This window comes from Bubalus kerabau, chromosome 1 (assembly GCF_029407905.1).
Source record: "Bubalus kerabau isolate K-KA32 ecotype Philippines breed swamp buffalo chromosome 1, PCC_UOA_SB_1v2, whole genome shotgun sequence".
Taxonomy (NCBI): Eukaryota; Metazoa; Chordata; class Mammalia; order Artiodactyla; family Bovidae; genus Bubalus; species Bubalus kerabau.
Window position 1 is genome coordinate 93,042,013 of NC_073624.1, and position 20,846 is coordinate 93,062,858.

Genomic DNA, 20,846 nt, shown 5'->3' on the forward strand with positions numbered 1-20,846 from the left:
AAATTCTTTCTGTATAATGCTTAACAAATCTATGAAACCCTTGAGGGGCCACTGCCATCTTTATTGTTTCCAGAATCATTTTTATAAATTTGAAAAATACAGAAATGCAGAGGGGGGATAAGAACACACAGAATTTAGCCATAAGTCTTTCATTTATTGATACAACTGTCCATTTTTGGTACAGCTCTTTCTTTTTTCTAGGTTAAGAACATTTTACTTTGTCATTTAATAACAAAAGTAATAATAGAATAGCAGCTGCCAGTTTTTGGATGCATTCTTTATGCTAGGATCAGAGCTACAGTCTTTTTGCATGATTTGGCCCATTCTCACAGCATCCCTGTTCTCCTTTTCAGATGAGGTAGTTAAGACTTTATCATTATTGGTTTCCAGATGCTCTGCTGAGATTTTTGCAGTCTATCTCAGGATTCTTAGCCAGGGAAGAGAGAATGGAACCATTGTATATCATCATCATCATTATTAATTTAATCTGTTTTTCCTTGTTAGACGCTTAGGTTCCAGTTTTTTGCATCACTATAAACAGTGCTGACTTGTACATCCTTCACATAAATATTTCAAGTGAAATTATGGTATCATACGTAAATTGCTAGGACTTTTTAATTATATTCAAAAAATGTTTTTAATTGTACCAAGACACCAATACACTTTAATAGTAATTTGTATGAGATTGCCTATTGCCCTTTCTTTACTGATTTCTTGTGGTTGACACTATTCTTTTTGAACTTTATCACTTAGAGTATATGTACCATAAACGTTTTTGTTTCTCTACTTCAAAGGAACCTCGAAAGCTCAGTTATGCTGAAGTGTGCCAGAAGCCCCCTAAAGAGCCAGCTCCAGCTCTTGCGCAGCCACTGAGAGAGCTGCGCTCCAATGCAGTATCTCCCACCAAAAATGAAGAGAATGGAGCTCCTGAGAAGTCATTTGAGAAACAACACGAGAAGCCAGAAGCAAAGGCTAGTAAGGATTACTCTGGCTTCCGAGGCAATGCCATTCCCAGGGGAGCAGCTGGAAAAATCAGGGAACAGAGACGCCAGTTTGGCCATAGGTCTATACCTCAGGGAGTGACTCGACGTAATGGCAAAGAGCAATATGTGCCACCCAGATCACCAAAGTAAAAAACAAAGTGAAAACTATTCAAAACCTTCTCTCTCTTCCCATTAAACTTGAGCCGTGGCTATACTGAACTGTTTTGGAGGGGAGGGGGTGGCCAGGAAAGAAGCAAGAGAAAGTGCATCCTTAAATCATTACGGATTTTGGAGTTGTGAGCAGTAGAATCCCAAAATTCATCTCTAAAGTGATTTTAAAATGCTGGAGGATTCCAATCAGTATAAATATATATATATATATATGTATACATATATAAAAATATAATTTTTCTATTTTTGTTTTTGATTTTAATTTGCAGAGAACTTCTGCCTGGAATCAATTTTGAGGGTTCAGATTTAGCTTGGGAAAAAAACATATTACACATCCTTCAGTAGGAGACGAGGGATTGAGAGAAAATATTTTTTGAAGAAGCATTTCTGTAAAATTAGAAATTAATTTTTTTAATCTATTTAAAGTTTGGCTTGGAGAATGCCATTTCTGCCTATATGGCCTTGTGTTGCAAAACAGATCAGTGGCTGGGGTGCCTGTTGTGGTGTGAGTGTGTGCAAGTGTGATTGAAGCCAAATCTGTTGTCATGTTAGTAAATGATTTGAAAACTGAATGTAATACTTGAGTAGATTTTTTTTCCAGTTTGAAATTTAGTCTGTCTGTTCAACCTTACTAATATTTCATTCAACAAGCTGTTAAACTCTGATTGTACTTAGAGATATGACTACCAATCAGTTTGAAATTCAAGGAAAGAATGGGGGTTATTCAAAAAATTGCAATTTTGTGGTAGATCTGAGTGGGTGGGTCAAACGGAGTTCAGAGGTTTAAGCAGCCCTGTGATTCTCCCCAGCCCCCTAAAATAGGAAACAGTTTTCTTTTGTTAACTTCATTTGTACTCTCAGTTCTTTGACTACCCACCCCCAAAAGCAAAAAATAACCAACCAACTATAGAATTGTATGTTTCTAACTGCCTTTATCAGTCTAGTCAAATCATAACTGTTCTAAATTTCTGACTTGAACATTGAAGTATTTTACTCTTCTGGTCATGTATTTAGAACTTAGATCCCAGAATGGTAGGGCAGGCTGACCCTACAATAATTTATTTGTTAGTGTTAAAGATGAAACGTTGTAGCCAACTCTTAAAGTGTTAAATAGTGTAGACATTAAAAGAAATTTCTTTTTAAAGGCTTAATTTGGGACAACTTTTTTCTGTTTACAATTTATTTATCACCTCCTTTCTTTCTCTTTCTCAAAAAAAAAAAAAAGTTTGGAATTCACAGAAACAGAGCCAGCAAGTTACAAAATTTTTGAGTTAATGAGTTAGAAAGATAACTAAAATTAACATAATTTCTCAGTGAATACAGTTGTAACTCTTATATGAAATAGGCAAGTTTACATGCTGGTGTTTAGAAAATGGCTGAAAAATCAAAAACCATGTTGCATTAATCTGTTTTAAGTCATACCATTTTCAGAGTTCTGTGTTTTCTCTTTAGGGATGGTTTGTGATAGTAATAACTGTCCCTTATGTTAGTGAATTACATTTGTACAAACTGAAACTGTAAATTGTGAACACTGGAAAGCACCATTGTGACATAGAATAAACATCTTAGTAATATATTAAAATGAATGTAAATGGAGGTTAAAATTACATTACTGTGAAACTCATCTTCCAACTCTAAGTTAAGCTTTGGAGATTTGTATTAATAGGTAATTGTTCAGAGCTTTGAAAACACTGCACATTTCTGTACAATCCAGAATTATCACTTCTTTGTAACTTATTGTTCAGCTTGGCAATTGCTTTTGATTTGGTGGATTGATAACATGATATAATATATTTAAGCAGTTCGAAGCTATTCATTTCTACACACTATTTTCTACTAAATGAAACATACAATAAAACTACCTGTGTTGAAATTTGGGGGAAGTTTAGGTCCTTTAAAGAAAAAAGAAGTATTAATAATCATTGACTACATCTATGATAAAAGTGCTTATTTTGGTTTACTTAGATAATGCTGCAGCTGGTGGAATGATAAGCATTTAAAGTGTTAACACTCTGTGAATGCATTGGATTTAAGAGAATAAACATTTTATAAAAATCACTTGGTAAGGATTATAAACTTAATTATTGCACTTAGATGAAACTTTTTTTTTTTTACAATGTGTCACAGAAATAGGCCTTTATTGTTTGTATCCTTGTGTGTCTTATGGTTAGTCTACCTGACTTCTAAAAACTAAATGTTTTAATTGATACACAAGACAAAAGAGTTCTTTAAGAAAGCAAGTGTGTTCTTGCTTTTTCCAAGAATGTTATTGAAAGTAGAAATTTTAAAACATGACCATTTAAAAATTTCTTATTAAATACAGTGTTTTAACTTAATTTGCCTCATTACAGCTAATAGTTTCCATTTTGATGGGATGTATAGGGAAGAATAATGTGTGTGTGTGTGTGTGTGTGTGTGTATATATAATATATATTCACAGTATGTATTTAGCATTTATTTTATTACATCAGATTAAGGTCTGTATCTAAATGATGCCTGTGAGTTGTGTGAAACTGATGGTTTTTTTGTCCAGCGTTACTCTGTAAACTGATGAGGGTTGGGGCGTTCATTGTAGTTTAACTATTTATTTGGTTCTTTAGAAGGCAGAATTTAAATGTCTAGAATTTCTCTTCATTCTTATGACTTAATACTTCCTTGGGTTGTTGAAGGGTAAAAGTAGATACAAATGATAATTGAGTGTGTGGTACAGTGATCTTATATATAGAGTTCTTAAGGTATGAGGAGAAGAGTTATACAAGTTCATCACCTTGCACTTCATAGAGAAGCTATATAGAGATGGCAAAATCTGCCTCCATTTTCTATCCAGATAATTAAGATTTTCATGTTATCTAGGCCTGTCTTTAATCTGAGTAATTTCATTTTTGCAAATACACTGGCATTTAAAGGAATGATCCATCTAAATTTTTTTCAACTGGATTTTAGAAGAAGATATGATCTTTCAGTGATATGATTTTATTGTTATCATATGTGTTCAATTTGCATGTGATCAAATGACATGCAGATTTATTTATTTTGGGTTCCTAAAAATTAAGGTAGCTTGAATATTGTTTTACATTCCTTTTTCTTTTTTAAATAACCAGGATGGCTTTGGAGAAGGCTTCATGAGAGTATTAGCATCTGCTGGAGCAGAAAATAGTATTTAAAAGTCACTGAACACGTTCTAAAGTTTTATTAGATGTGACATTAATATGTAATCTTTTCGCTTAAATGTCCACTGGTTTTTTACTTTGACATCGTTAAACAGTACTGGGCTTAAGTTTCTGATATATATATTGGCCATATATATTAACCATATTTTTAAAGTACTGTTTTTGTTTTTACAGAAAAGGTAAAATGCGAAAGTATGTTCCTTTTGAGGGATTTTTATAAATTCTTAACTACAATTTATGGCGTTCTTTCATAACTTTTTACATTTCTTTACAATTTGGTGGCCATTAATTTAACCTAGGGCTTTTTGGTGTATGCTAATTTAACTAGTCTGAGATTTCAAGAAGAAATATAGACATTTCAGTCCTCATTAAATGAGAACATTTTAAGAAGTTAAAAGAGAATTTGTTTTCAAGTTGAGTGTATTTTCTTTTAAAAGCCACCTGATTGTTAAATAGTTTCAATTTTATTTTTAAAAGCTGCAAATTGTTGAGTAGACGGTTTCTAAAAGTACAAGTGAGATATCAATAAGGCTGTGTATAAAATGGTTTTACTTTCAGTTATGCAGCACAAAATACTGATTAGTATAAGAAACAATCTGCATCATTATTGGGTTTTGTTTTTTTGGTTTTTGCTTGATTCAGGTGTCCTTTGAGTGACATCTCGTAAATGTTTGGGCTTGGGAGTCAGAACCAGTTATCTGGCTTCTCTTGTTCATTGCTTAGGTTTGTTCTTGTTGTCCAAACTGCCCCCCAGCACCCCCTGACATGTGCACATGCTCATGCATATTATGTTAAAATGAGTACATCCTTGTATTTGTATTTTTGTTTTCAACATTGCCAAGGTGCTATCGGAAATTAAAATAACACAAAATTAGAAAAAATAAAATTATTAAAAAGCAGGACTGGTTTCCTTTTCTCCAGGTGGCTTATATCTAATGACTGCTTGTATTTACTTGCTGATTATTTTTCATGTTGCCCACTCTGTAGTTCTGTTCTGATTTCAGCTGTTGGTTTCTTTGTGTGTGGGGGGGTGGGGCGTGAAGTGGATTGTGTGATACTTCTGCAAAGTGAGAGAGTAAAAAGCTAGAAGATTCAGCTCTGTGATTCTGGGGTTTTATTCTTTTAGTGTCAGAAGCAGTTATTGAAGGGGAGAAAAATCATAAGGCAATATATATCTTTAGAGTTTTGCCTTCATGGGTCAGATAATGACCTGACTTGAGTATGTAGGCTCTGGACTTTTAAACTTCTGTTTTGAAGAGAAAGCCTTGGTTACCTTTACTTTTTCAACCACCTCTTTGCTTTGAGTACAAACAGTATGAGTCTTAATTTTTTTTTTTAATCTATGATAATGGCAAAAATGGAAAAACTGAATAATCTGTGGCTTTTTCAAATAGCTGATATCTGTAAATTAATGTGGTAGGTCAACTTTTATTTAATATAGTATTGCTATAAAGCCCTTAAGTGTATGCCACAGTTCTTGAATTGTCTAGCTATAATAAACTTTTTAATAGTAGAAATCAAGGTCTTTTAAATATAGGCTAATTTCAAATTAAATATTCTAATCATATATTCAGAAATTTTTATTCAACCAAGTTATGTGTTGTATGTTTATAAATAATGTACATAATGGTAAAATTTAATGTGAACATTCATTTTGATAGTTACTTAGCTCAGTAATATTGTCCTTGAAATAGCTAAAACCTTTATTTTGCTAATGCACATTTATCTTAATGAAGTTAGCTGTTATCAGCAAAATCATCCCAGTAATAACAGATTTATAGGGGTAACATGTTGACAAAGCATTAGGGCCTTCCTAATCAGGTGTTTTGAGTTTATTTGGTCAAGAGGAGATGCATAACTTAATTTTCTTCTTTACCATATCAGGAACACAGTATAATTGTGTATTATTTTTGGTGAGCTAATGCCCAATTGATAAACTTAATTATGTAGGCTTTTCAGTTGTTTTAAAAGTGGCTTTGTCGAAAGATTCTCATCACTGAGATAACCTTATATATGCCTTGTTAGAAAATGTTAACGGAGTATTGTATGTCTCCCAAGTTTAAATTTCAATTTTATGCGTAGAAGTTTTTATAAAAAGTTTTAACATTTACTACTAAAGGGTTGTGAGTTTCCTTTAAAATCTTTGGCATGAAAACTATCACGAATGTCTGTAGTTGGTATGAGGGTTTAAAGGAATTGAGATGTTTTCACTTTCTTCATAATGCTCCTAAATATGGGCCTTCATCATCATCTGGTGTTGTAGGAAGGAACAAGCTTCCTGAAAGTTTTTTCTTTTACATTCATTTTGGTAGCTGTTCTGCAGATCTGTGAAGCCCCTATACTTCTCTTGTGTTTCCTTTGTATATCTACTGTATCACACTTAATGATAGTGGTAGAACCTCAGCCTCCCTATACCCTTATGTAGGCTGTTATTTGTCTTAAGTTCTATTTTAGCTGTTTCACATTCCAAATTCTGCCTATACAAATAACTATGACCTCAACATGTCAAAACTCAGGGTATTGACAGCATTGAAGGGAATCATGAGTGGGGTGTTCATTTAGCCAGTATGTCCAGTATTACCAGTATTTACACTTCCAGGCAGTGTGCTATGCAGAAAAAAATAGGTTGGATTCCAACCATTATGGTCCTTAGCATTAGATAGTCATAAGTAATCGCAAAATTAGACCAGCAGTAAATGTGCAAGCTGGAATCCATGCAGAATCATGGCAGAATCAAGCAGAATCCATGCAGCTGGAGTGGGAGATGGTATGGGAATTGAATGCATCCCTGGTGCCTCAGATGGTAAATCCATGCAGAATCATGGCAGAATCTATGCAGCTGGAGTGGGAGATGGTATGGGAATTGAATGCATCCCTGGTGCCTCAGATGATAAAGAATCTGCCTGCAATGCAAGAGTCGCCGGGTCTGATCCCTGGGTCAGGAAGATCCCTGGAGAAGGGAATGGCAACCCACTCTAGTATTCTTGCCTGCAAAGAGGAGCCTTTACTGAGAAGCAGAGGACAGATGATGGGAGTAGCAGTTAGGTGACCCAGGAGGAGAGTGTTGGAAATGAAGGCATAACCTGTACATTACCACTTTATAATGCATTGGAAGAATTGTAGGGTCCTACAGATATACAGTATGGAGGATCTTGTTCCATCTTCCAAGCTGAGGCTGGAGAAGGAGGTAAGAGCCAGATACCTGGGACTTAAAATTTGTGCATTGTGGAGAACAGATGAGACCAGTTAGAATTTACCTGGTGGTGATACAGTTGGAGCAACATGGTAGATTTGAGAAACATTTGGGTGTAAACACTTTGAATGGATTAGATACAGAGGGCAAGGGGAAGGCATAGGAAATGACTCACACTTTTGTAGCTTTGAAACTGAATTGAAGTTTGTGGCATTCACCATGATTGAATACATTGGTAAAGAACCTTTTGTGGGGAGGAAAATACGAGTATAGTTTTGAAATGGTTATGCTTATTTTTGCAGGATTTCTGGTAATCCTAAAAATGGCAAGATGGCGGGGGTGGGGGAGCTGCAAAGTTAAATACTAAAATCCTTTTAATTATAAAAGATTGTTTAGCATTAGGGTGGCTTTCCTTGGATAACATTTTTTTTTTTAGCTTACTGAGGAATGGGGCTAAAAATTAGTTTGTATCTGCCTCTGTTTCTTTGTCTTAATTGTTGCTACCTTAATCCTAATCATCATCCTCTCTCCAACCTGGACAGTCTCATGTGCTAAGCAACTATTGTGCTAAGCACTTCTTAGATGACTTCATTCAAGTTGGAATGTTTTCAGTCCTCACCAATAAAATAGACTGGGGAGGAATTAAAAGCATTAAGCTTGTTGTAAGTGTTATTACTGTAAAACAATTGTTACCAACTTACCATTTTTCTATGTGAAGATCCTTGTGTATGTGTTTAGTCACTCAGTGGTGTGTGACTCAGGCCCCATGGACTGTAGCCCACTAGGCTCCTCTGTCCATGGAATTTTCCAGGCAGGAATACTGGAGTGGGTTGCCATTTCTTACTCCAGGGAATTTTCCTGACCCAGGAATCAAACCTGCATCTCTTGTGTCTTATGCATTGGCAGGTGGGTTCTTTACCACTAGTACCACCTGGGAAGCCCTTAAAAGATACATGTGAAGATTATTTAATTCTTTCAGCTTGTGTACTCATCAAAAAAAAATTAGGAGGTAATAGCAAATGCTCATCAAGTTTCCAGATTAACTTAGACTAAATTTTTTAAAAATTGTATCTTTTCTTGTAGACATATGGCTATTTGTGTAGCATGCCATATTTCATCAGTATTCAAATCTTGAGAAAATACGCAGTAGCTCCATGACCTTAACTGTTCCATTTATGACCATTCTGATCTCACATATCTACTGTAAGCCAAGATACTAGGTGCACAGGATGCTAAAATTAAGAAAATTCTACCCTTAGTAAATTGAGAGGCCAGCATTATAAACCAAAATATTGCTAAACAAATATGAATGTTTTGATGATATTAGGTATACACCAAGACAATGGTCAACCCTCCTGGTGGAGGAATACATTAACTTCCAGATGGAGTCTTGATAAATATGTGTTGGCTAGGTAGGTGAAGGAAGAATGGGCATGACAAAGAGTGCAAATAAAGGCAAAGAGGCATGACCATGTGCAAATTCAGTATAATAGTTTGCAATGGGTGGAGTGCAGGTTTCAGTAGAGTACTAGAGAAAAGCTAGTAGGATTTGTTTTACAATCAAATCATGACCAGCTGTATGCTCAAGAAATGACTTCACTTGATTCTGTAGGGAATGGAGAGCCACTGAAAGTCTTAAGCAGAGGATTATGGTTAGATTGGGAAATAAGAACAAACCTGGTGGCTTTGTAAATAGTTTGGGAATTGGCCAAGTGAGAAAGGTGTTTGGAATTAAGGGAGCAGCAGTTAAAACAGTGAGAGGATGACTAAAGATGTCCACATCCTAATCCCCAGAACCTGTGAAAGTTATTTATACAGTAAAGGGGGTTTTGCAGATGTGATTCAAGATTTTGAAATGAGGTGAGCCATGAACTGTCCAGGTGGGCCCAATATAATCACAAGAACGCAGGGATTCGACAGTAGTGGGAAGTGTGACAATGGAAGATCAAAGTGATGTGTCCATGTGCCAAGAAATGCCAGCGGCCTCTGGAAGTTGGAAGAGGCAGGGGAAAGATTATTTTCTGGATCCTCCAGAAGGAACCAGCCCAGGCAACACCTTGATTATAAGACTCGTTTCAGGCTTCTGACCTCTAGAACTGTAAAGGAGTAAACGTGTAGTGTTCTGAAACAGTAAGTTTGTGATGATTTGCTGTAGCAGCTATGGTGCAGGTATATATGATTTTAAAGAAGTCAAGTGGGTAGGAACTGGTATCTGATTAGATGTGAGAATGAGGGGAAGATTTTAGGATGCCTGTGAGGCCTATCGGGTCAGTAACTTGAGAAGTCATGAGTGAAGAAGATTAGGAATTGATTACAGAAGGTAGGAGGGATAAGTACAGAAGCCTAGAAAATGTCAGGCTTTTAGGGGCGGGAAGAAAATATATCAGTACAGTTGGTCCTTTGTATCCTTGGGTTCTGCATCTGCATCTGCAATCTAAAATTCTCGGAGAAAAAAAAATGTTATGGAAAATTTCAAAAGGCAAAACTTCAATTTGCAGCACACTGGCAACTATTTACATAGGATTTATATTGTATAAGGTTTTATACGTAATTTAGAAATTAAGTATATGGGAGAAAAAAGTATACAGGAGGAGGGTATGCGTAGCTTATGGACTTCCTTGGTGGCTTAGACAGTAAAGAATCCACCTGCAATGTGGGAGACCTGGATTCAATCCCTGGGTTGGGAAGATCCCCTGGAAGACGGCATGGCAACCCAGTCCAGTATACTTACCTGAAGAATCCCCATGGCAGGCTATAGTTTATGGGGTGGCAAAGTTGGACACAACTGAGCGTCTAAGCACAGCACATCATGCACAGCTTATATGCGAATACTATATTGTTTTGGCAAGGATGGGATGAAACAAAAGTTCTTATATATTGCTATGGGAGTATAAATTGATGAGACCATTTTTTGGAAAGCAATTTGCTGCATTTAGAGAGTAATGAGCGTGCTTTGCAAATTCGTAATTCTGCTTCTAGGTTACATATCCTGGGACTTGATTCATGGAAGCTATAAGAATATTGCAGTTTTGTTTTTTTTTAACAAGGAGATGAAAACAATGTCCATCAAAAAATAATTATAGTAAGTTTTATGATGGAATATTATAATCACTTGAATGAACTGAAACAGCTCATATATGTCAAAAGAAATTTTTAAAGAGCAAGTTAAATTGACATGTTTGATACTTTTTACTTATAGTTTTAATATGACTATATATTGCTTATGGATACTTTTATACTTTAATAAAAATATAAAAATGTACCAGTACACTTGGGAATGATACCAGCTGCAAGATAGTGGATACGTTTTAAATAACTGTCTTTGGGGAAGGAGGAAGGGAGGTAAATAACAAGGGATGTATATAGAGGGGTCTTCAAATATATCTGTGTCTTTAAAGTTCTGAAGCAGAAATAGGTGGTTAGATAGGTACATAGGTATAATTCTCTATACTTGTAAATAAAAAACAATTTTTGAAAATACAAAAAAGGCAGAGGAAAAGGAGTTCCCAAACAATACTGGCATTAAATGTCCTGACAAAAGCAAGAGAAAGAGATGTGAAATTTCAAGATGTGAAGTATAAATGCCATGTAATTGAGATGACTGAAAAAGCCATTGAATATGACAGTTGGACACTTACTGGTAACCATTACCAAACTGATTCAGTAGACTAGGAGTGGAAACCTGATGACAGAGGGTTGAGAAAAGGTTAGAAAGGAAGCAGAGGGAAGCCAGTGACTTATTTAAACGTCCAGTGATGGAGCTGGATCCAAGTGCATAATTAGAATTATTCTAGCCCCCGCCTTTCTCCTTCCTTCTCACCTTTTCCACACACCTTTCCCTCGCATGCTGTGTCTTGGCTTCTTCCTCAAGTGTGTACTCTATGTGACAGGAAAGATTGGTCAGTAAAAGTTACAGGTTTTACTGGTCCTTGCAGCTAAGGAAAGAATTCTCTTCCCAGTGTGCATATGACAAATCTTTCACATAACAGGACAAATCACCCTCAAGAGTTTGGGGCTTTGATGATCCTGTAGCTTGTGGTCCTCAGTTATCAAGGGATGGAACACACCCAGTATCTATATATCATTTAGGTTCCTTTTATTTGTTATTGCTAAAGTTGCAGCTTCTTGATTTCTGGTAAGTTTTCAAAAGCTTGGTAGTCATTTTTTAAATGTTACTTATTTTTTCCATTAGGTTATCATTTTTTTGTTGTTTACTGGTAGGGCTCTTTTTATAATCTGGCTATTTCATTTCTATTAAATATACTAGATAAATACACTATTAAATATACTAGTATATTGTCTATTAAATATACTAGAAGTATATTATCGCAACTTCTAAAATTTTCAACTTGTATATGGTTTCTTGCATTTTTAATTGTTTTGAGGGCCATATCTATCAATTTTTATCTGTGTGACTCTCTTTCCTTCATTTTTTCTCTAAATTTTAACTTTTAAATACATTCATTTTCTTTTGGTGCATTATGAAGTGTTTATCTTATTTCTTCTAAACAGTGAAAAACTTTTTTTTTTTTTTTACTTTCCTTGAACACTCAAGAAGCCCAGGTGGCTCAGTGGTAAAGAACCCGCTTGCCAATGCAGGAGATGCAGAAGACTCAGGTTCGATTGCTGGGTCAGGAAGATCCCCTGGATGAGGAAATGGCAACCCACTCCAGTATTCTTGCCTGGAAAATCCCATGGACAGAGCATCCTGGTGGGCTACAGTCCATGAGGTCGCAAAAGAGTCAGACACAACTTAACAACTGAGAACATCCAATCTTCAATTAAACTTTAGAATCAGTCAAGATTTAGAAAATTACAAAGATTGCATTAACCTTTCTGGATTAATTTTTGGAGTATTGATATTGAGTCTTCTCATCTGGGAATAGGTAACTATTATTTATGATTACAGTTTCTTCATATAAATCTTACATGTTTCATGTTAGGTTCATTTCTACTTATGTTTTGCTGCAACAGAATGGCTTTTCCATGTTAGGTTCATTTCTACTTATGTTTTGCTGCAACAGAATGGCTTTTTCTTTGAATCTATTGCTATAAGACAAGAGAGACCTTTTTCAAACACTGTATTAGACAGTGCCTTTCACGTTACATTAATCAGTGTGTTTGAATGAATGAATGAATGAATGAGTGAATGATAGTATTTTAGTTGATTTCCTTGGGTTTCTGGGTAGACAATATTTCCAAGTTTTTAACTACTGTAATTATAAGACTTATTAGCAATTAAAAAAAATTGCTTTGTAGGTTCATATTTTAAAATATTCTTTCTCTTGCATACATATCAATATTAGATAAAATAGAAAAAGATAAAATTACAAAGCTATGATCTTCTGCAGAAATAAGAAATTTTCTCTGTACTTAAAAATGTTTGATTATGGACATTTTAAACTATGTACAAAAGTAGACTCAAGCTGCATATTCCCATCACCCAGCTCCTGTTATGACCTCAGCCAGTATTATTTCAGATATACCTCTACCGTCTTCCTACCCCACCCTCCAGTGGGTTATTATGAAGCAAATTTCAGGCATACCATTTCATCCCTAAATATTTGAGTGTGTTTTCCCTTTAAAAAGTACTATTTTAGGGACTTCCCTGGTGGTCCATTGGCTAAGACTCTGGGCTCCCAATGAAGGGTGCCCAGATTCGATCCCTAGAGAACTAGGAGCTAGGTCCTGCATGCTGCACCTAAGGCTCTGTGCAGCCAAATAAATAAATTAATAAGTAACATATATATATATATTTTAAAGTATTATTTTAAAGTTCTATACTGGGAGTTGCCTGGCAGTCCAGTGGTTAAGACACTGCGCTTCCACTGTAGGGGGCACAGATTCAATCATAACCAAAGTAAAACAAAAACAAGCTATAGACCAAAGATAGTTATAATACATTTTACCATAAGGAAGATTCATTTAAAAAAATTCTATTAAACAATTAGAAAAATATAATCCAAATGGGGAGAAGAAAAAGGGCAAGCTTGTAAAATCCAATACACTGACATGGGAACCTAAGAGTTAATAATAAAGTCTTTCAGGGAAATACGAATTCTCTCTTAAAACAAGATACCATTTCCTATTAACCATACTGATAACATTTCAACAGCGTGCTAACATCAAGTACAGTAAAATGTAGAGTACTGGGAATTCTCTTAGATTTCTGGTGGGAGTATTAGCTCTTTGGAAAGTCATTTGGCAATATGTAATGCAGGTGAAGGTGATCAAACTTAACTCAGATACAGACAAGATATTCTCACATATGTACTCAAGAAGATGTATACAGGACTTTTGTGGAACTCTGTAATAGCAAAAATGAAAACCCCAAAACAAGCCCCAAATTCTAAATGTTTAATAGAGATAAATTATAACATGGTCTTGGGGCTTCCCGGGTGGCTCAGTGGTAAAGAATCTGCCTCCAATACAGGTGACATGGGTTCAGTCCCTGGGTTGGGAAGATCCCCTGGAGTAGGAAATGGCAATCCCCTCCAGTATTGTTGCCCGGGAAATCCCATGGACAGAGTAGCCTGGAGGGCTACAGTTCATGGGGTTGCAAAAGAGTCGACATGATTTAGCGACTAAACAACTACAACAATATCAATAAGCAGTTAAAATGAATTATCTAGAACTACATATATACATACATACAGAAAGCGGTATACAATATGATATTATGCCCACAAACTTTATAAATACGCAGAAGATAGTGTACATTTTTATAGCTATATTATTCACTTCTTGTTTTTGCTGACTGTATAGAGCTCCATCTTTGGCTTCAAAGAATATAATCCATCTGATTTCGGTGTCGACCATCTGGTGATGTCCATGTGTAGAGTCTTCTCTTGTGTTGTTAGAAGAGGGTGTTTGCTATGATTTGTGCGTTCTCTTGGCAAAACTCTATGAGCCTTTGCCCTGCTTCATTCTGTATTCCAAGGCCAAATTTGCTTGTTACTCCAGGTGTTTTTTGACTTCCTACTTTTGCATTCCAGTCCCCTATAATGAAAAGGACATCTTTTTTCGGTGTTAGTTCTAAAAGGTCTTGTAGGTCTTCATAGAACCATTCAACTTCAGCTTCTTCAGCATTACTGGTTGGGGCATAGACTTGGATTACCATGATATAGAATGGTTTGCCTTGGAAACGAACAGAGATCATTCTGTCGCTTTTGAGATTGCATCCAAGTACTGCATTTCGGACTCTTTTGTTGACTATGATGGCTACTCCATTTCTTCTAAGGGATTCTTGCCCACAGTAGTAGATATGATGGTCATCTGAGTTAAATTCACACATTCCAGGCCATTTTAGCTCACTGATTCCTAAAATGTCGACATTCACTCTTGCCATCTCCTGTTTGACCACTTCCAATTCGCCTTGATTCATGGACCTAACATTCCAGGTTCCTATGTAATATTAGCCTTTACAGCATCGGACCTTGATTCCATCACCAGTCATATCCACAACTGGGTGTTGTTTTTGCTTTGACTCCGTCTCTTCATTCTTTCTGGAGTTATTTCTCCACTGATCTCCAGTAGCATGGTGGGCACCTACTGACCAGGGGAGTTCATATTTCAGTGTTCTCTCTTTTTGCCTTTTCATACTGTTCATGTAGACATTTTCCAATAGACATTACTTTGCCAACAAAAGTCCATCTAGTCAAGGCTATGGTTTTTCCAGTAGTCATGTATGGATGTGAGAGTTGGACTATAAAAGAAAGCTGAGTGCCGAAGAATTGATGCTTTTGAACTGTGGTATTAGAGAAGACTTTTTAGAGTCCCTTGGACTGCAACGAGATCCAACCAGTCTATCCTAAAGGAGATCAGTCCTGAGTGTTCATTGGAAGGACTGATGTTGAAACTGAAACTCCAGTACTTTGGCCACCTGATGTGAAGAACTGACTCATTGGAAAAGACCCTGATGCTGGGAAAGATTGAAGGCGGGAGGAGAAGGGGATGACGGAGGATGAGATGGATGGCATCACCAACTAGTGGACATGAGTTTGGGTAAAGTCTGGGAGTTGGTGATGGACAGGGAGGCCTGGCATGCTGCAGTCCATGGGGTCACAAAGAGTTGGACACGACTGAGCAACTGAACTGAACTGCACTGATTATTTTCATTCCAATCCCAAAGAAAGGCAATGCCAAAGAATGCTCAAGCTACCTCACAATTGCACTCATCTCACACGCTAGTAAAGTAATGCTCAAAATTCTCCAATCCAGGCTTCAGCAATACATGAACCGTGAACTTCCAGATGTTCAAGCTGGTTTTAGAAAAGGCAGAGGAACCAGAGATCAAATTGCCAACATCCGCTGGATCATGGAAAAAGCAAGAGAGTTCCAGAAAAACATCTATTTCTGCTTTATTGACTGTGCTAAAACCTTTGACTGTGTGGATAACAATAAACTGTGGAAAATTCTGAAAGAGATGGGAATATGAGACCACCTGACCTGCCTCTTGAGAAACCTATATGCAGGTCAGGAAACAACAGTTAGAACTGAACATGGAACAACAGACTGGTTCCAAATAGGAAAAGGAGTACATCAAGGCTGTATATTGTCACCCTGCTTATGTAACTTATATTGCAGAGTACATCATGAGAAACGCTGGGCTGGAGGAAGCACAAGCTGGAATCAAGATTGCCAGGAGAAATATCAATATTTTCAGATATGCAGATGACACCACACTTATGGCAGAAAGCGAAGAAGAACTAAAGGGACTCTTGATGAAAGTGAAAGAGGAGAGTGAAAAAGTTGGCTTAAAGCTCAACATTCAGAAAACTAAGATCATGGCATCCGGTCCCATCACTTCATGGGAAATAGATGTGGAAACAGTGTCAGACTTTATATTTTCCTGGGCTCCAAAATCACTGCAGATGGTGACTGCAGCCATGAAATTAAAAGACACTTACTCCTTGGAAGGAAAGTTATGACCAACCTAGACAGCATATTAAAAAGCAGAGACATTATTTTGTCAATAAAGTCCGTCTAGTCAAGGCTAGGGTTTTTTCAGTAGTTGTGTATAGATGTGGCATCACTGGCTCGATGGACATGAGTTTGGGTGGACTCCGGGAATTGGTGATGGACAGGGAGGCCTGGCGTGCTGTGATTCATGGGGTCGCAAAGAGTCAGACACAACTGAGTAACTGAACTGAACTGAAACATGTAGAAAAAAATCTTAGAAGGGATGAAAGGGTTCACAGGGGCTTAAACTCTATAAAATTTTCCTTGTAAAGAATAAGATAGGGTAAATGTTGATATTTCTGAAAGCAGTGTATTAGGTAACTTATATTACTTTTTATACGTTATGTTAGAAATATTTTAAAATCCTCCATGGTCCTTCTTTATTGTAAATAGACACTTTACAATAGTTTTCAGTTGGCTGAGAAGTTGCCAAGATAGTATAGACTTTCCTATATACTCTGTATCCTATTTCTGCTACTGTTAACATATTACATTATTAATACTATGGTAGATAGTATGGTACAGTGGTCAAAACTGAAGAACCAGCACTGATGCATACATACTATTAGCTAAAGTCCATGGTTTATTGAGATTTCTATTGTCCTTTTGCTGTTCCAGGATCCCATCAGATACCACATTTCTTATAATCATTATGTCTCCTTATGCTCTTCTGGTTTGTGACAGTTTCTCAGACTTTTTTGTTTTGATGACCTTGAAAGTTTTGAGAAATATTGGTCAGGTGGTTTGTAGAATGTCTCTCAATTTGTTTTTTTCCGCCTGGTTAGACTGGAGCTATGGATTCTGGGGAGAAAGACAACAGAAGTGAAACACCGTTTTCATCCCATAGGATCAAGGTTCATACTCTCAACAGGACTGATAATGCTAATTTGTATCACCTAGGTAAGGCGGTGTTTGCCAGGTTTTTGCACTGCAAAGTTTTTGTTTCCATACTGTATTCTTTGGAGTCAAGTTACCAAATATAGCCCACACTCAAGTGGTGAGAAGTTAAACTCCACCTCATAGAAGGCAGGAATAGTTCCCTAAGTTACCTGGAAGTCTGCATATGGAACATTTGTCTCTTATAGTTTTTATTTATTTATTCATTTTTGAATTTCATATAATTTTCTTTTTTCTTGTTCTTATTGGAGTATAGTTGCTTTACACTGCTATGTCAGTTTCTGCTGTACAACAAAGTGAATCAGCCACATGTATACATATATCCCCTCTGCTCTGAATTTCCTTCCCATTTAGGTCCCCACAAAGCACTGAGTTCCCCGTGCTATACAGTAGGTTCTCATTAGTTATCTATTTTATACATAGTAGTGTATATACACGTCCATCCCAGTCTCCCAGTTCAACCCCCGCTTCTCTCTTGGTATTCCGTGTGTTTGTTCTCTACCTCTGTGCCTCTATTTCAGCTTTGCAAATTAAGATCAACTATACCACTTTTCTGGCAACCCACTCCAGTACTCTTGCCTGGAAAATGCCATGGACGCAGGAGCCTGGTCGTCTGCAGTCCATGGGGTCCCTAGGAGTTGGACACGACTGAGCAACTTCACTTTCACTTTCATACATTGGAGAAGGAAATGGCAACCCACTCCAGTATTCTTGCCTGGAGAATCCCAGGGACAGAGGAGCCTGGTGGGCTGCCATCGATGGGGTCGCATAGAGTCGGACACGATTGAAGCGACTTAGCAGCAGCAGCATACCACTTTTCTAGATCCCACATGTGCATTGACATATGATATTTGTTTTTCCCTTTCTGATTTACTTCACTCTGTGTGACAGTCTCTATTCTATCCACATTTCTGCAAATGACACAATTTTATTCCTCTTTCTGGCTGAGTAATATTCCATTGTATATACTTACAACATCTTATCCATTCCAAGATAAGGACATTTATGTTGGACATTAATGGACATTTCCTCAAAGGAAGACAACCCCAAGATTATGCAGCTCTGCCCTCCAGCTCCTCTGCGTCCAGGACCTTTGGGACTATGCAGTCTTCTCTTTTAGATCTGAAATGGTTCCTCGTGGACCAGAATCCTGGAGTTTCAAGGCAAGTTAACTGTCTGCAGCACATCCAGTAGACCGACGTTTCTCCAAGTGCAGCTCTTACCCCAGCAACAGCGGTGCCACCACAGAACTTGCTGGATGTGAAAATTACTGACTGGGCAACATCCCAAAGCCATGAAATCAGAAAATCTGGGTTACATCTGTGAAATTGCTGGTACAATGTAATTTTAAAGGTTTGGGGCCTTAAACTATAGGGAAAGCTATCTTCTCTTTTGTGTTATTACTTTCCTAAGCAAAAAAAGAAAAAAGAAAAAAAGGATAGTGTTTCCTGAGACATAAGTGCTAACTTTAGAACTCTGTATATTAAGCAGCCTGTTCTTTCTCAGTAGCAGTACAATAAAATGGTTAGAAACTTGAGGTTTGATTTTCGAGTGCCTGGATTTCAATCTTAGCGCTGCCACACATTAGCTATCGGACCTTAAGCAAGTTAAAATATCCATGCCTAATTTTCATCACCAGCAAAAGTAGTAACTAACAGTATAGTCCCTTAAAGGGATTGTGTGAAAATTGATTTAATGTATTTAGTGTTTAGAATTGTACTGGCCCTTTGTTTAAAAGTGACAGCAATATGTAATATTTAAGTAAATATAATATTTACCTTATATCCCCTATTGGTAAGTCTGTTGATGTTAAGAATGAAATAAGTTCTTTTTTAAAAAATCTCCTCCAGCATCTAGCAGGGTGAAACAAATGCTAGATATTCAAAAAATGACAATGTGAGACATAGAGTGCATGTACAAAAAAGAATTTAAGTTAAAATGTAAATGCAGTTAATTTAAATAAAAAGACCTCTTGGTGCAAAAAAAAAAAAGAAAGAAACTCGGGGTTGGATCTACCACTTTGTGTTTCCCTGTGACTCTGATGCATCCTGAAGTTTGAGAATCCCTGCAAAAGACAAAGCCAGAAAAGGAAGTGTAAGTACAATAATACTTCCATTCAGGAAAGGAAATACGGGACTTCCCTGGTGGTCCAGTGGTTGAGAATCCACCTTCCAATGCAGGGGACATGGGTTCTATCACTGGTCAGGGAACTAAAATCCCACAGGCCAAGGACAACTAAGCCCACAAGCTACAACTAGAGAAGCCTGTGTGCACCCACCACTAGGATATAGCCCAGCCGAAATAAATCAGTAAAATTCACAAATAAAGACATGAATATAGAAAATATACATGTAGGAATCTTGTTCTCACCTTTAAAAAAAAAAAGATGAGAAAATATGCGGTAGACCCCGCTCCTGAGCACGTGCCACACCCCGTGTGTCTTAGTTTTGCTGCGTAACAAGACTTAGTGACACACAGCAGCAGCCATCTGTTGTTCACGTGCCTTGGCCATGTGGGCTGGGCTCAGCGGGGCTTACCTGTGGCCCCAGGATCAACTGGCAGGCTATGGCCTCGAGTACAGCTTGCAGTTGGTTGGGTTTTGCAGGGAGTGATGAGGGTAGCTGGGCCATATCTCTTCTCATCTAGTAGTCCAGCTCCCACTCAATCACAAGACAGTGGTCTCAGAGTTTCCAAAAGCAGAAAGAAAGAGGATAAGCAACAAGCACTTTCCAAATCTCTGTGTCGTGTTCGCTATTATCTCATCAGTCAAAGCAACCATATGGTCAAGCCCCATGTGTAGGAGGGGGTCTACATAAGGGTCATGAATGCTTGGGAAGGGGGGGGGTGCACATTTTTGCAGCCATTTCTGCAAACACTTCACCATCCTGCCTGGCAGGATTAGTGAGGGTGCCCTACCTTGGCAGATGGAGTAAGTTTGTTAGTCTGGCGGCCTCTGGTTCTGATCTCCAGGAGTAACATGGTTGTTCATTGTCCTTCACTGGCATACTATGCCATGCTGCTATGTATGGGTGGGTATATGTCTTTCTTGGGGGCTGCATGGTTTGTTGCTGTGTCCCTATTGGTGGGAGCTGAGAGTTAGAGATTTAAGTGTTGAACAGCTGGAAGTAGTTACAGCCAGATTTGGAGTGTCTTTGGCAATACATCAGCTGCAAAAACTTAGTGGGCACTTAGTGGGCTTCTGGACTATTCAACCCAGTGAATTCCATGTGCCGATAAAGCAGGTAAAGATTGTGTCTAGACCTATGCTGTCCAATGTAGTAGCCACTAGCCAGAATTAGTCACTGAACACTTGAAATGTAGCTAGTTTTGAGATGTGCTATTTTTTCTTACTTCTTTATATAACTACTAGAATATTAATATTACATCTCTGGTCACATTGTATTTCTGTTGGTCAGCAGTTAATCTGCCTTGAAGCCTGAGAATTTTGGCCTCGTATTAATCGTTCTTTCC

General features: G+C 37.3%; 1 protein-coding gene and 3 long non-coding RNA genes across 15 annotated transcripts in view; 2 read left to right on the plus strand and 2 right to left on the minus strand.

The window, feature by feature from the left end:
- LARP4 (La ribonucleoprotein 4) overlaps positions 1 to 5,223 on the plus strand; it is an 81,503-nt gene extending 76,280 nt beyond the window's left edge. For all 10 annotated transcript variants that reach the window (XM_055583351.1, XM_055583363.1, XM_055583383.1 and 7 more), the window contains one exon: positions 795 to 5,223. In XM_055583351.1, the coding sequence (XP_055439326.1) occupies positions 795 to 1,133 (339 nt within the window). In that variant the 3' untranslated portion in view covers positions 1,134 to 5,223. The remainder of the gene's footprint in view (positions 1 to 794) is intronic.
- Positions 5,224 to 7,517: 2,294 nt separating this feature from the next.
- On the plus strand, positions 7,518 to 18,912 carry LOC129653704 (uncharacterized). Of its 3 annotated transcripts, none has more exons than XR_008715210.1 (4): positions 7,518 to 9,647; positions 12,073 to 12,403; positions 17,264 to 17,378; positions 18,369 to 18,912. It is a non-coding gene; the product is annotated as an uncharacterized LOC129653704 (long non-coding RNA). The 3 variants fall into 3 exon arrangements; XR_008715211.1 differs by having other exon boundaries at positions 7,518 to 9,377; XR_008715212.1 differs by lacking the exon at positions 12,073 to 12,403.
- Positions 17,039 to 18,486, minus strand: LOC129653718 (uncharacterized). The gene is made up of 2 exons (XR_008715213.1): positions 18,349 to 18,486; positions 17,039 to 17,279 (listed from the first exon to the last, which is right to left on the minus strand). It is a non-coding gene; the product is annotated as an uncharacterized LOC129653718 (long non-coding RNA).
- A 392-nt stretch (positions 18,913 to 19,304) lies between the features above and the next one.
- Positions 19,305 to 20,404, minus strand: LOC129653725 (uncharacterized). Its single transcript, XR_008715214.1, has 3 exons — positions 20,292 to 20,404; positions 19,913 to 20,055; positions 19,305 to 19,440 (listed from the first exon to the last, which is right to left on the minus strand). It is a non-coding gene; the product is annotated as an uncharacterized LOC129653725 (long non-coding RNA).
- Between the last annotated feature and the right edge of the window lie 442 nt (positions 20,405 to 20,846).